Below are 16,808 nucleotides of genomic sequence, written 5' to 3'. Positions count from 1 at the left end.
TTTGCTATTTGAACTTTTCAGAGCTAGGATTCTTAGTCCATCATAGGTGTTTGTTGTCTGAAACCAATAGTTTGGAATGAGTAGTTTGCTATTTCAGGCTTTTCTGAGCTAGATTTCTTAGCCTTTCATTGGTGTGTGCTTTCAGAAAATTATGATTTGGGAGGTGTAGTTTGCTTTTTGGGCTTTTCAGAGCTAGGATTCTTAGTCCCTTATAGGTGTTTGTTGTCTGAAACTTCTAGTTTGGGATAAGTAGTTGGCTATTTCAGGCTTTTCTGAGCTAAGGTTTCTCAGTTTTTCGTAGGTGAATGTTGTTTGAAACTTATGATTTGGGATATGTAAATTACTATTTCGGGCTTTTCTAAGCTAGATTTCTTGTCTTTCGTTGGTGTGTGTTGTCTGAAACCTATGATTTGGGATGTGTGGGTTGCTATTTTTTTTTTTTGACTTTTCTGAGCTGGATTTCTTAGTCTCTAATAGTTGTGTGTTTACTGAAACCTATTATTTAGGATGTGTTGGTTGGTGTTTTTTAATCTTATGAGCTAATGTTTAATAGTATTTCATAGGTGAATGTTTTCTGAAACTTATGGTTTGGGATTTGTAGTTTGCTTTTTGGACTTTTCAGAGCTAGGATTCTTAGTCCCTCATAGGTGTTTGTTGTCTGAAACCCATAGTTCGGGATGAGTAGTTGGCTATTTCAGGCTTTTCTGAGCTAAGGTTTCTTAGTATTTCGTAGGTGTGTGCTGTCTGAAACTTATGATTTGAGATGGGTAATTTGCTATTTCCGACATGATCAATTCTATTTCTCCAAAATAATATAAAAAGTTTCCACTTCAGTTCAGATTTTTCTCAAAGAGATGCAAAAATTTTAAATACTGTTCCAAATTTTTCAAAGAAGATAGAAAAGTTCAAGTTCTCTTCTGAATTTTACGAAAGAACACAATTCAATTCTAATTTCACCAGAGAAAATAAAAAGCCTCCATTTCAGTTTTAAGTTCACCAAGACATAAAAAATTTAAAGTTTAGTTCAAATTTTTCCTTAGAAGATAGGAAAATTTATACTATGATTTTCGATTATTTCCTATGAAGATAAATAGTTTCACTTTAATTCTAAATTTTCTTAAATACAGTTCCGAATTTTCTCAAAGAGATGAAAAAAATTAAAATACTGTTCCTAGTTTTTCATAGAAGATAGAGAAGTTCAAGTTCTCTTTTGAATTTTACCACAGAACACAATTCAATTCTAATTTCTATAGAGAAAATAAGAATCTTCCACTTCAGTTTCAAGTTCACCAAGACATAAAAAATATAAAGTGAACTTCTAAATTTTTACGTGGAAGATAGGAAAGCTTATCCTATTATTGTGATTATTTTTCATGAAGATAAAAAGTTTCGCTTTAATTTCAGATTTTCTTAAATTTAATTCCGACCTTTCTCAGAGATGAAAAAAATCAAAGTTCTGTTCTAAATATTTTCCCGGAAGAAGGAAACTTCGACTTTAATTCTTAATTTCCTCAATAAAAATTTTCTAATCAGCGCATCACCCCTATGTTCTCAAAATAATACAAAAATTTCTTCTATAATTCTAATTTTTTCTCAATGAATCTATGAACATGATAGTTCTTATCCAAATTTTTCATAGTAGGTAGGAAAATTTATACTTTGATCGTGAATTTTCGAGTTCTATTCTGAACCCCCCCCCCTCCCACCGGCCCTTCTCCCCAAATGCATCCAATAAAATTATGATATGGTCATTTTGTTCAAAATAGTTCAAAGATCAAAAAACAAAACTCTAGAGTCGACACATCCCCCCAGAGCACAGGGGCAAGCGTGGTAAGCTATGCCCCAGGGCATATAGGTTTTGACTATATACTGAGCATGGGAGGGGCCTAGTTGCCCTCCAATTTTGTCACTTAAAAAGGGTACTAGCACAATTAATTTCATTCCTTATTTAACGTTTAACGTTTTTTTTTTGACGAACAGATTCTTAGTTAACTGATAAGTTGATTGTGAAACTACTTAATAGTAGACATCTACAAAGAATTTCTGGCAAAAAATTCGAACTCGGCAGCTAATTCTTGCCTCTATGATAAAAGGCTAGGCTATTGCAAAATATGATGATTCATTTATGATTTGGCAGATTGAATGATGCAGCTGTTTATTAAAAGCGCCCGCTCAGTGGCTGTATTTTCAATACTGGATATTACTTTTCTTCTTTACAAGGAAATAAGACTACTATTACAACAACTCACAGCTCACCGCAGCACTAAGCCGCCTGAGCCCATCACCGCTACACACGCTACTCCTCCATCCTAATCTATTCAAAGCCTTCCTTTTTACACCTAGCCATGTAGTTAACATAAATGTACACTTTTTTTTAGCTTTAAATATGAGTGGATGGTTTAAAATAGAACAAAAAATTAACTAGATAAATTTAATTTAAGTATCAGAAATATGAACCTAATAAAATAAGTAAATGCGGTTCTGTAAAAGAAGCTTACATTTTGATAAAATCAACATAGCAACAAAAAATCTTTGAGCAACAACTGCAACAACATAACAACAACTGAGTTAGCTTAAACAATCATAAATAAAATGTTTAAACATGTTAAATTTTCTATTATTTCAATGGTTGAAGTCCAGCAACAGCTGAGTTAAACTTCCTAGATCAAACTAAGTGACTTGAAACTTATGTTATGGACATTCATGTAGCCAAGGTATGAATAAAAAACTGTTTCGGCTATCCTGATCGTTACTAACAATTTTTGTTAGATCCTGAAAACTCACCGTACTGGTCGAATGGTTGGCGCACTCGACGTGCAATCCTGTGTCCGTAAGGGTAGGGGTATGAGTCCTGATATCACCGATTATCTGGTTTGCCACAGGGGTTAGCGGTGTGATTCAGTAATCTCGTCCAGATTTAACTGCGCTCTAAATAGTTGCATGGAGAACTCCGGAGAAAAAAATGGGGAAGGTTGAAGGATTTGCCACAACCATGCATATAATCGGGCCATCAGAAAGATCAGTAGTCTTCAAATTAAAAGAGGTAATTTTGGTAAAGGCAAATTCGGTCTATCAGACTTAAAGGAAAAGACAAAAAGGAATGCAAAACTGAAAATCATGAAAGTTCTCGAAATTCATTTATTAAATAACATCTGACGTTTTACTTCTGTTCTACGAAATAGTTGCCATTTGATATTAAGTGATTCTCGTTAACAATATTTATTTTTATTCTTCAAGTTTTTCAAATTTTGTGCTCAAAATCTATCAACAATCTTCTTTAACAATGTTTTGAATTCTTAAACAATTGTACTGAGTCGGTAGCAACAATTCTTCTATTTGCTTGCGGAAGCATGATTATTTGTAAAATTGTTATCAATAAGTTTTTGTAAGAACGGTGGAAACAGGCTTTAAATGTATCACCGACCTATAAACGATTTTGAAGGAACTATGAAAGTGAAATAATAGACATTAGTGTCTCAATAGAATCTTCTGGCTCGGGCCTCCCCCTCCCCCAAACCGTTCCAATAATTTTTTTTAAATATAAAGTTTTAATACTGTATCAGAGTTTTCTCTGTTTTACACTTTTTATCTCTATATACGCCCCCCCCCCCCCACCCACCCCCAGAAATCGGGACAAGTGTATGTACATGTTCCAGGCGAATTGGTCAATTGTTCGTTTTCTTGAAGAAGATTAAGGAATTAAAAGACCTATAAATATTGATTGGATGAGTGAGTCAGAAAAAAATCCAGTCAGAGAGCTATGTTGCAATAAAGCTGTAAACCATGAAAGTTCTCCAAATTCATTTGTTAAATAACATTTGACGTTTTACTTTTGTTCTACGAAACCGTTGCCATTTGATATTAAGTGATTCTCGTTAGGAATATTTATTTTTATTCTTCAAGTTTTTCAAATTTTGTGCTCGAAATCTATCAACAATTTTCTTCAACAATGTTTTGAATTCTTAAACAATTTTACTGAGTCGGTAGCAACAATTCTTCTATTTGCTTGCGGAAGCATGATTGTTATCAATAACTTTTTGTAAGAACGGTGGAAACAGGCTTTAAATGTATCACCGACCCATAAACGATCTTGAAGGAACTATGAAAGTGAAATAATAGACATTAGTGTCTCGATAGAATCTTCTGGCTCTTGCCTCCCCCCTCCCCCAAACAGTGGAAAAAAATTTTTTAATATAAAGTTTGCATGTTGTCATACTTTACAATGTACTCCGTTTTACAATTTGTATAGATATATACGCGCCCCCCCCACCCCCAGAAATAGGGACCAGTGTATGTACATGTTCCAGGCGTATTGGTCAATTGTTCGTCTTCTTGAAGAAGATAAAGGAATTAAAAGACCCTATAAAAACTGATTAGATGTCCGTAATTGTTAACGAACTGTAGTGCTTTCAAAAGAGCTATCTATTCTAATTAAACGGGCTTTGTGATTACAGGGTTTGTTAATCAAAAAAAATTTTAATTTTTGACGTAAATAACGTGGTATTGACTAAGGGAAGAGCCCCCTCATATACGTAATAACTTATGAGTAATAAAAAAAAAACAAGCAATACGGCTCAATAGCAATATAAACTTTTAAAAAAGAAATTTTGATGTCAATAAATGTATCAAAATAATGGGCTAATAATGCTGATTCTAAATATATAAATTCTATTAAGTTTAGTATTACTCATCAAAGGCTACGAGCCTGAGAAAATTTACCTGCATTTTTAAAGAGGGGGGAAACATCCCCTACACTTTAAGGAATTGTAATGAAAATCATACCGTCAAATTCAGCGTATCAGAAAACGCTGATACGCTGAAAGCATAGGTTGGGGCTATTTGTCTATACGACCTATACGACCAGTTTATGCGACCACTCCGTGCTAAGAAACCATTATTCTCTGGGGTATAACTTACCGTACTTGCCCCCGTACTCTGGGGGGACTTAAAAAAAATTATTTGCCTAAAAAAAAGTTCGTTTTGGAACTGAAGAGACTTTTCTGCTTTTACATGAATGGTAACTGCACCGACGAACTAACCACTATTACCAATAGAGCCCGGTGAATGATTGGATTAAAGTCATACTTTGTAAACAGAAATCATTTTCTTTTTTTTAGTTCTCCGTTAAAGCAGATGATAGCAACTGACCTCTCGCGTTCATTAAATTAAAACGCCAAAGCTCGACTAAAGTTCTGATGCATCTTTTTGAAAATAGTCCGTAATTGTTAACGTCTCAAATTTAAATTGAACAAAAATTCGAGTAAAATTACTGAAGCGAATGTTTTTGGCCTCAACTAGCCCCCCCCCTCCATCCGATGAATTTTCTCCAAAATGTATCCGATCAAAATTTGGATATAGTCATTTTGTAAAAAAAAAAAAGTTTACAGATCAAGTAGCAAAAACTCCGGGGTCGACACAACCACCAGGGTCCGGGGTAAGTGTTGTAAGTTATGCCCTGGGGGCATATATGTTTTTATGGAAGGGATGATCGTATAGACTTAAGAGGGGGGCCATTCGATTTTAAATAGGAAGTTCTCGCTCTCTTAAGAGTCAAAAGTGATCGAAGGTCAATTCCCCCCCCTCCCACCGGCCCTTTCCCCAAATGCATTCAATAAAATTACGATATGGTCATTTTGTTCAAAATAGTTCAAAGATCAAAAAACAAAAACTCTAGAGTCGACACATCCCCCCAGAGCACAGGGGCACGTATGGTAAGCTATGCCCCAGGGCACACAGGCTTTGACTATATACTGAGCATGGGTGGGGTCTATTTGCCCTCCAATTTTTTTACATTAAAACGGGTACTACCACAATTGATTTCATTCCTTTTTTAACTTTGAACGTTTTTTTTTTTTTTGTTTTTTTTTTTACGAAAAGTTTATTATTTAAATGATAAGTTGATTATGAAACTAATATTAATAATTATTTGTTGTTAGACATCTACAAAGAATTTCTGGCAAAAAATTCGAACTCGGCAGCTCATTCTTGCCTCTATGATAAAAGGCTAGGCTGTTGCAAAATATGATGATTCATTTAGGATTTCCCAGATTGAATGATGCAGCTGAAAGATGCAAGTGAAAGAATTTTAATGAAAATCACGCCGTCAGATTCAGCGTACCAGAAAACGCCGATACGCTGAAAACATAGGTTGGGGCTAACTGTCCCCATCTTTATCCCAATCTGTTCAAAGTTTTTCTCTTTACACCCTCCCAAGAAGTTTCTATTGGCCTTAAATATTTCCTTACGACATCCTCCCACCCTGCTTGTCATTTAGCCCTAGAAGGTGGGCCGACAAGCAGAATCTTTGGCAATCTGTCATCGTTCACCACAGCACGTGTCCTAGCCAACTCATTCTTTCTTTCATAATAACCCTAGAAAGCGGGATTGATATGGCTGACTTTAATTATAATTTACCGCTTTAATATCATAGCCATAACAGCTTTTAGGAAACCAAAAAGGCTTTGATAATCGACAAAACCATTATTTAGAAAATTAGATTAATCTGGATTACACAAATACTTTGGTGTCAGAGAAGACAAAATTCCACCAAACTCCATCATTTGGTTCTCTACCATATTTCCTAATTTTACGATTGAAATTATAAACAAACCAAAAAAGTAGCAATTTTGGTCCAAATTACTCATGCTTTGACAGTTCTAATATTTACCACTTAAATTTTTCGGGGGAGGGGGCTAGGGCGACCAGTAAACGTCACATTACATTTTGGAGAAATAGTACTTGGCACTATCGCGGGAAAACCTTCTAATTTCTAGCTCAAATCAAGCTAAACCTTAGAATTGAAATAATTTTAGAGCGTCAGATCCTCATATTAAGAGACTTATCCTCCTGGTACATAGTTTAGATACCAAGGTGTTTTATGAAGCAGGGTATCAATGCCTGCATTCTGAAAATTCAAGCCATAGAATTATCTCTTGAGATACAACGACCTAACCACAGAAAGATTTATCGAAAATTACAAGAATTGAAAAATGTGTCTCTTAGCATGAATTCTTTTCTTTGTTCATCCCCATTTTTCAGTGGCACAAAAAAACAATAAAAAAGTGCTAATGTCATTAAAATTAATAAGTCCATAACGAGTCAGGCACTGGACAGTGTTTTGTGAAATATGTTGCAACATTTTACAAAACTAAGAATGAAGAAAATCCCAAATTTAAAAAAAGCCTGAAGATTTAAATATATTGATAGTTTAGATAGATTATACGTGATTAATAGCAACCCAAGTTTGCTATCGACCCCCCCCCCCCCGTTTTTCTCTACGCCCTCGATGAGAGGTCCAGAAATCAGACACGAGGGAGGGGGCGGTAGGGTAAAGTGCACTGTGTTTCAATAGGGTCTAGTGTCTGATCCAATAGAGATTTATCATGGCTCTTTATGTTTTAGGTTCTTAACCTTTGTAACAGACAATGCACAACTGAAAGAATAAAAGTGGAAACAAGAACGTAAATGTAGCAACTTAATGGAATTACAAAAAGAATGAGATTTGGTAGGGCGCAAAAAGAAAATTAAATGTGCCGTTCGGCTTGCACAGTTCAAAATAATAAACACTTTTAAGAACAGGTCTGCACCTAAAGTTCGAATTTAAGCTGCATTTTACCCTTCCATTTTGCATTTTATTTTATGGTTTGACCCTTTCTCGCCCTCTAGCTACTGATGCCATCTCAAGAAATTATACTTAGAACGATGAAATAATGAATGAAGAAATTACACATCAATGAAATTTTCAGTTAATATTGCAAAACAAGAATAAAGGGGTCAAAGCATCTTTCTGTAAGTGTAGGTAGACCCTTCTTACACAATTCCGCAATTACCTAACGTGCTAGTGTTTTATACTGTAGCATTTAAGCCTGAAATTACTTGTGGTTCCACTTGGTTACAGTCAGTTTCAGTAGCTTCAAAACCTCTCTTTGAAACCATCATTGACATAGCATTAATCCAAGTTTCAAAAAATACGCCACCATCAGTAGTTGGAAAATTAAGTATGGCTGGAGGTGGGCACGTGAACGGTAATCCTTTTGAAGGGGTTCTTATTTTTTAGAGGGGGTAAAATATATAGGAACTAATGGGAAAATCATGTAAATGATGACATTTTGAGAGAGCCCAATGACCCGTCTTCCGCCTCCTTTTTTAAATTCTTCAAGAGTTTGTCGATCACTTTAATCTATTACCTGAAGTGGCCTCAGTTGTTTCCTCACGGGGCAGGAAAAGAAGACTTCTCCTCCACCCAATGGAGGAGCACCGCGTCGATTTATTTTCATGTCTAGTCCTTCATCGTCAACAACAAACCGCCGCAGAATCGGAAAAAACCACACTTTAATGCATCGACTGAAGGGTCAACCTTGTGGGAAATAAATATTAGTATTAGTACAATTATCAGGAATAAGCTTACACTTTACCTTACTATGAGCATAGCACGTTTCTTACATTAAATATTTAAAAGGAAATAACATATATCTTATTAAAAGCTTCAACAACCTTTGTTGATAATAATAATGGCTATTTTACACTATTTTTCCAAAATTAGTTTATACAAATCTCACAACATGACCAACAGTTAAAAACATTACCTTCATCCCCAAAGTAAGCCTAATTGTAGTAAGACGGGAAAGTAACATTAACATGATACTTAGTGTATAGGTTTAATTTTGCCCAGCTAATCTATTTAAACGAACACAAGAATATAATTCAATACTAAGAAAAGAATTGGCATGTTCCATGCCTTATTTGATTGGCTGCTAACTAGCCTGGTTTGCGCAGACTGCCGTGCAAATTATTTAAGATACCTTGTAAAATATTAGTAACACTACTTATCATAAAATTTTGCTACAGGAGTTTTCCTAGCATAAAAATTACCTTTTGCCAATCTTAAACTTGTAGTTTATTATGCTGACCATCCCACGTGGTCTACTATAGCCACTATCAGCGGATCCCTCAAAACCTTGTAGTGCCTATTAAGTAGGTCGACATTTGTCACCCAGCTTAAAAGCCAAGTTAATTTGCAGCTCACACTTATTATTTTGAAAAATCCACGAAAAAAAATTTGCGATATAAGGCTGAGCAACATGGAGTGTTGCTCCATGTTGCTCAGCCTTATTTTGGCTGAGCAACAGCCAGTGTAAGGCTAAAAATGTCTCCTTATTAACTGGGCTTTATGTTAATGTTATTATGTTAATGTCTTTAACAATAATTTTCATGAAATTCTCCCATTTTATCACAAATCACACAACCTCATATTTCGTTTAGTAGAAAACTTTCAAAGTTTATTATTTCCTTTAATTGAGCTGGATTGTCCTAAAAAGTAAGGTTTTAATCTTTAGCAAATCACAAAAACCTTCAAGCTTCATACCAGTGTCAAAATTAGACTTTCATTTTAAAGCCCCCTATGATCCAGCATAGAATAACCTCTACACAGAGCCGGCCTTACTGGTGCACGGGGCCTGGTGCAGCCGCCCCTGAGTGGGGCCTTTTTGAAACTGAAAACAAAAGAAGAGGACATTTATCTGGTAACCAGGGCCAAAAGGCCCTAACAAAGGGGGTTTTGATTGTTATAACCGCTGGCCCTACTCTACATAAACGGGGCCCCACATTTGGAAATCCTGGTCTTACATTCAACGGCTGTTTCTGTGAGGCCCTTCGCGAAGTCACAAATCACTAATATGATTGTAATTCGTTACATATTTGGTCCTGTTAACGCGGGGCCCCGGTAGGCACGAGGCCCAGAGCAGCCTCCCGACTTGCTACCCCCAAAGGCTAACACTGCTAATAAAGCATCATTTTTTTTTTTACTATCTTGTGGCTCATAGCAGAAGTGTCGGCAACGTTTAACTCGTTAATAATAATAATAGATATTGCACCACTCGACTCAGATTGGCTTGGTTCAGTGCAAGGTATCCTTTTTAGGATCCTCTGATAAATACCTGTCCTTGGGAAGACAAAAACATTACAGACAAAATTCATTAGATTTCTTTATATTTTCCTTTAAATATACCCCGTCGTCCATATTACCAACCCTTTCTAAAAACAGATATACAGTTGTCAGTCACTTCAAAATGAGGATTTTTTCAGTGAGCTACTTCCCTTTTAAAAGAATAATTGCTTGGGGTTTAATCTGGGGAATGTAGTGAACATGGAGTCAATTTAAATCCTAATTTCTGACACCTTGTAAGGAAACAGCACACCTGTAAACCCATACGTGATAAGGTAGTAGCCACAATCTAGGAAATCATGAAGAAAAGGTGAGCTACATTTTTGACACAATACAGTGAGTTACTCTAAGTTACATTTTTGTAGCTTAGGGGTTGATGAGAAAACTAATTTACTGATGGAGGTAGTAAAACTAGTAAAACTAAGTAAAAACTTAGTAAACTAGTAAAACTAAGTAAAACTAAGTAAAACTAGTAAAACTAAGTAAAACTAAGTAAAACTAAGTAAAAACTAGTAAAACTAAGTAAAACTTAGTAAAACTAATTTACTAAGTGCATATTGCTACTAATGCTTCTACTACTTCTACAACTATTGCTGCTACTGAAACTAATGGTGTTGGTTTTTAAGAAAGGAAGAGGATTGGTTAACCAGATTTCAACCTTTAAATCTATAATTGAGGAGACCTTGAATATATTATTTTTTTTCTGTGTGCTGAGTTTCACAAATTGTGATCAGTCATATGATTGAGCAAATAAAAACGGTTTATTGAAAGTTTTATCATTATATGGTACACAAAATAAATCAATTTTCCTATTCACACCATTAATGAAAAAATGTGGGTTTTTTTATACCTACAATAAATTTCGTTCGCTGTAAAAATAATTATTTGCTTACGAAAATGATGATTCAAATTCTTCTTTTGCCTTTAGAATTTATTCTAAAATATTTATTTATTCTTTTTCTTATAGTTAAACCTTTGCTACAATATGCCAGATACACTTTGAGTCATTTTTATCTAGGAAATTATGATTTGGCAGAGAAATAGTCATAAAAGAGCTCTAAATATTATTTTTGTCAACAAAAACGTTGCTGTATTCTTAATCTGATACATCAGTATTTAATTTTTACCAGTGTATGCACATGAATTCATTCTAAAACCTTTTATAAAACAAGTAAAAAAGTTGAATGCTACTGAAAGGTTCAAAAACGAAATACCTGCCTGCATAGGGTTCCCAATTTTAAGACAGCTTTGAAGACAACAAATAAAGCAGAAATTTTTTCTGAAGACTGGCTAGATTGCAAAATCATTCCAGGGGGTTTGAAAAAAGGGGGGCTTCTTTACTCAAGAAAAAGCATCATACTTTTTTCAACTCTCTACATAACTTTGCCTTTTTTGTTAATTTTTGGTCTTGCAGGGCGGCGGGGGGGGGCTAAACATTATGTTAGCCTCCTTTTGGTCATTCTTGTCTAAATAGCCCCTTTCCTGTAAAAGATATTGCCTACGAATGCAGTTTCTCATGTTTAGCCCTATATATTTTGCTAATAAATAAATAATTAACCCTCCTCACTATATATCGTTAGAGCTATGTGCAACTATGAGAACAGCATCATCCAGAACCACAAACTCTGAATATCCTTAATATGGCTGATAAAAAGAAGAAAACTGGATGACCTAAAATTTATTAAAAATCTAAAATTCTCTGAAAAAAAATGTAAAGACCTTGTTGTTAGGGTTTGACATAGCCTCCTTTGCTTCAGTGATAAACGTGAAAGGAGTTCAGTTTTAACTATATATTTTCTAATTTGTACTTTTATAATGTTAAAAAATGTCGTTACTTGATCATTTGTCACTCCTCTCAGCACTATCTTCAAGGGCTTCTTGCAAAAGGGGGCAAGTTGCATAACAGATTCGAGATAATAGCCAATCCCTCGCTGGCATGAACAATCATGTTCGATGGGACCTCCAACCAATAGTCCAGGTTGAAAATAAATTGCTGTACCAGTTTCGTTAACTTCTACTTTTGTACCATTTGTAATTTTATCCAATAATCGAATAAAACCAGCTTCGTATTCTGAAAATTTTGAGAAAAATTATTAAAATGGCTCAAAGTGTGTATTGTAAAATAATGCAATAAAAAAAAATAAAGAAATAACAGACAGACAACTTCATCTACTGTAAAGGAAAAATGACATTAGTTATTAAAGAAAAGGACAAAATGTAGGTAAAATTATTTCTTGAGAGATGAGCTATTGTACCATATTATACAAAATCATGTATATATTGCAGAAGAACTGTCATATTTTAGTCAAAACACACCCAAGTCACAGCAATATTTTATCAGAAAAGAGCCAATAAAACAAACTGTTTGAGCAAGTAATCTGAGTTCAAGAATGAATAGAGTCCCTGGCAAGTCCACTTTGAAGCCAACACCCCCAGGAACACATTAAACAACAAGCCAAATTTGAAATTACCCAATAGTCCTTAGATATCATTGGGCCAATTTAAACTAATTGGTTATGCTACATAATAGGTAATTCATACTCATTCACCAGGAACTCCTATAATTGAGTATTAAAATTGAATTACAGACAACACCTCAAATAAAAAAGAAGTTTTGGTGTAAACATTACACATTTAATTACAAATTGCTACTAAATTGGCCATAAATCATAGCTCCCTTTTATTATTACCAATTTTGAGCACCAATTATCATTCATGCAGTATACATGTCATTGATAGACAAAAAGTTAAAGTTGGTGATTTTGCAATTGGTGCAGAAATTCCTTATTTTTCTCCATTATTTTTTTAATCCCACTTAAATTCTTTAATTTTCATTAAAAAGTACAGAAGACAACTGTTACTTCTCTACTTCACATGTTTCTTTCACCAAAATAATCCAAAATTAGGGACATACTTCCTCTTGTTGGGTCTGACCAGAATTAGCATGACCTCCCTTGATGCCCTGTCTGCTATTATTTTTTCTCCCAAGTCTTCAATTGTATTTTGAGCAAACCCATGCTTCCACAAAGTCATTAGAGTCTATGACCTTTTTAAGGGAGTCTTGAAATGCAGCTTTTTCCAGAAGAGTTAAAGCTCATGTATTATAAGATTTGAACAACAACCCTGATGTTCTGATTACATATACTTTATCAATATCATTTTATTTCTGATCTAAGAGAGATAAAGCTACTGACACCCTTTTTGGCAGAGCCTTTTTATTGCTTTTTCCATTAAGTTTATTGTTTTGAACACTTTTTTTTCGAATTTTTTTACATTATGTATCATAGCTCTTCCAGTCCCTTAGGGAAGGCAATTCCCAGCAAACCAATCAGCATACAGATACTGAGATCTCTATTGCAGTATCTCCAATCCCTGATGATAACAGCCTGATACCATGATACCTGTCCCGGAGTCCCAAAATTCTCATGCTGATGTCCAGCTGACCAATGATTTCCAGACACTTGAAAGAAAGTAGAAACGCAAAAAGCCCTCTGCTAGTCCCCCTGAAATAATTGGAAACCTTGCACAATCCAAGCTATTGAAATTAAGAACAAACTCATTATCCTTTTCAATCCAACTATGAAGGAGCAAGCTTTTGCTCCCAAAGATATTGTTAAGATAAGAATGAACCTCTTTAAACTTTTTATATGTAGTTTCACTGTGAGCATAAACAAAAATGGCTCTTAGACTGTTATGTTCCAAGACAGAAAAGATTCATGCTACCCCATTAACTAAAATAGAAATGACAATATCTCTGTTATAGAATGATATTGAATAATTACCTGAATTGTGAAAGACTCGAATTTTTCGAAACTTGGACACACAACTGTTCTACCTCTGACTTAAGTGCCATAACTGTCATAGCAACAACTCATTTTCCTCTGGAATAAAATTCACTGCAATTGTTAATTCACAAAAAAATGATGGTAAACATCAGTCCAAAGATCATACACTATTCCCAAAATATGCACAACATGACAAAGTTATGAAAATGGCCCATCAAGAAAATATAAATACCTGCAATAGAGCTTGCTGGGCTAGCCAAGAAGTCACCTGCCGTGGAAAAAGTGGGGTAGCATAGTAGCAATGCTACTTGGCAGTTTTCATGGCCTAGTGAAATTTGTTGTCAGATTTTGAAATTTGTTGGCAGATTTGAAATTTGTTGGTTGATTTGGCAGCTTTTGCTATACTGTTGAATTCTGCAACTGGCTGCATTGGAACTTTTCCCATACCTGGATGTCACCTTCTCCATGAATTATTAATCCTAAGGAAATGAACCCAACCCCTGGTTCCATATCCCATACAATGATCAAATTCAGTTATTATTATTTTCTGTCCCACCCTCAGCTATCTCAACTTCAGCCCATCAATGAGCACTCCAATGCAAACAATACCCAACATACCCTCTAAAATAAAGGACCTGACCATAACTTAATGTCTGGCATAGTTGCAACCCCATATAGCAAACCTACAACAAGCCAACATTACCCAACAAATAGATAGGGCTCCCAACTATTGGCCAATCAGTATTACTTCTGCTGTTAAGAAAAATCATAGAAGGCATTGTAAATGCTGCTGCTCTCAAACATTTGGCCACAAATAACTTTCTATCAAAACACGAACACAGATTCCAATCAGCTAGATCAATTGAAACAAATCTGATTGACTCATACAATTGCATAACTGAGCTCCTTGACCAAAGTCTCCCAGTTGATATGGTTCTACCAGACTTTTCTAAAGCCTTCAATAAAGTCTGTCATCTAAGGCTCCAGTTGAAACTGAAAGCCATTGGTAGTGAACTGGATTATGTCTTTCTTGAAGAGAAGGAAGCAGCCGGTCAATGTTTTGGTGAAGGTGGTACAGCTTTCTATTCTGAAATAGCAGAGGTCTTGAGTGGGGCACCTCAAGGAAGTGTTTTGGTACCTACACTTTTCAATATCTACATTAACGACGCTCCAAAAACCGTGAGTAATAAACTTAGCCTATATGCAGATGACTTGCAACTTATTGGTCCCACTGACACACAACAGGGTATAGCCTCACTAACGCCAGACCTAGATTGCTTTTACAAATGGGCCAATATATGGAGACTCAAATTTAATGTTGAAAAGTGCAAGGTTCTCCATTCTGGAGGAAATAACCCACGATGGCAATATTCAATGTTATCAAATTCTGGTGAGAGACAACTGATTTTCGAGAGTACCTCAGATAGAGATTTGGGGGTTGTTGTGGATGAAGACCTCAAATTCAACTGTCACACCCATGCTGCAGTAACAGGGGCTAACCAGACTCTTGATATCATCAAGCATACAATCACTAGTAGATCCCCAGCAATAGCGACTAAACTCTATGAAAGCCTGGTAAGACCTAGATTGGAGTATGCAATGTGCGTCGCCATGCCAATTAATAAAACAGACCAGATGGCTTTCCAATCTGTTCAAGGACGGGCGACTAAATATGCAAAGGGCCTCAAAGATAAAGAGTGTGGATGTTAACTATAGAGCCTCAAGCTACCAGCTATGACATATCATCAACACAGAGGCAATATGATAATGACCTATAAGTTGTTCCAGTCTGACAACAAAGAAACGTTTGTACCTGTCCTGTTGTCAAGTACCAGAGGTCATTCAGAAAAGCTGTTCTGCAAGCATGCCAAAACAAGAAAAAGAAACAATTTCTTCTACAATTGAATCATAAGTCTGTGGAATGGCCTAAACAAGATGACAGTGGGATCTACAGCAATCAATAGCTTCAAATCAAGTCTCAACAAGGACTGGGAGACAAAACCATGAATCAGTCAATGAGACGCAGAAGATGTCCCACAGCCCCATCATCACTAACTGGCATACACAGGATTTTTTCATATCACTAGCAAGTGCGATTTAAGTAAGCAGATATTTCTAATATTGAATCTGGTAAATTATTTGTTACTGGGGGGTTAAAAATGCCAGACAATAGGCTAAGTGGATAAGTGGCTCAGATTTTGCCTCTCTTAACAATCCTTGCCAAGAAACCCTTATAACCACAAACTCACTCTCACTGGTACAGACAATTGTTAATAAAAAGAAAAAACTTTTAGACCTAATCAAGCCCTACCTCTATTGCCATACAAAATTGCCAAAATTGACCTAAACTATGGAATATCTGCTTTGACTAGGAGCAATCAATCACAGACATGAAGCTTATGATACAATTTTTAAGAAAAGCTGGCCTAGGCTATAGCATAATTTGAGAAAAACTATCACAAACATTAACTGAAAATTTGAACACTTTTCCCTTGTTTTAATTAACTTATCTCCATGAATTGGCATTAGTAATTGATTGTCAGTCATGATTTGGTAAGGCTTCCAAAAGCATTATTCATTTGACAAAATTACTGATTTACAAAACCGTGAGGTTTGCTTTGAAACAGTGTAATTCACTGTTTTGATTAATGCCATGAGGATAATGAATTGCTAGGCAGCTTGCAGACATTGCATTTTATGGACTGCAGAAACTAAGATGATGTAATTTCTGTTTGGAAAAATTGAGTATTTCAAACTTGTTACACATATTCCTTCTCTCTGATTTCCTAATACTTTGGAGAACCCCTACACTTGTCTATACAGGACAAAAAGAGGTGATATCATTCAAACTTACAAACCAATGAAAGTCAATGTTGTCCCAGCACTGTTTCCTGTTGTTGGTCCTAATTTAAGAACCAGAGGTCATTTTCAGGAAATTGTAAAGTAGTCTAGCCAAACCAGAGATTGCACTCAATAATTTTCCTCAATGATTGGGACAGACTTCAGGAAGATACAGTTACTGTCGATATTTTCAGATGAAAGATTGAAGCTGAGTGGTCCTTGAGAGAGTGGAAACTTGA

General features: G+C 35.4%; 1 protein-coding gene across 1 annotated transcript; it reads right to left on the bottom strand.

The window, feature by feature from the left end:
• Positions 1-8,183: 8,183 nt before the first annotated feature.
• On the bottom strand, positions 8,184-14,507 carry LOC148940325 (RNA 3'-terminal phosphate cyclase-like protein). The gene is made up of 4 exons (XM_089106137.1): positions 14,432-14,507; positions 13,269-13,403; positions 11,779-12,014; positions 8,184-8,356 (listed from the first exon to the last, which is right to left on the bottom strand). The coding sequence occupies exons 1-4, from the start codon at positions 14,505-14,507 to the stop codon at positions 8,279-8,281; spliced, it is 525 nt and encodes a 174-aa protein (XP_088962263.1). The 3' UTR covers positions 8,184-8,278.
• Between the last annotated feature and the right edge of the window lie 2,301 nt (positions 14,508-16,808).

The sequence above is a fragment of the Artemia sp. Qi Xiang Cuo genome, chromosome 20 (assembly GCF_049724085.1).
Source record: "Artemia sp. Qi Xiang Cuo chromosome 20, ASM4972408v1, whole genome shotgun sequence".
NCBI classification, from domain to species: domain Eukaryota; kingdom Metazoa; phylum Arthropoda; class Branchiopoda; order Anostraca; family Artemiidae; genus Artemia; species Artemia sp. Qi Xiang Cuo.
The sequence above is the reverse complement of the archived record's forward strand: the minus strand, read 5'-3'. Positions and strand labels throughout refer to the sequence as shown.

Coding starts and splice junctions, on each gene's coding strand:
- LOC148940325 (XM_089106137.1), bottom strand. CDS start 14,507: ATGCCTTCTATGATTTTTCTTAACAGCAGAAGTAATACTGATTGGCCA. Junction 12,015..13,268: donor CAGTATCTGTATGCTGATTG/GTTTGCTGGGAA, acceptor CAAAATTTTCAG/AATACGAAGCTGGTTTTATT. Junction 8,357..11,778: donor GAGGAGTGACAAATGATCAA/GTAACGACATTT, acceptor ATTTCCCACAAG/GTTGACCCTTCAGTCGATGC.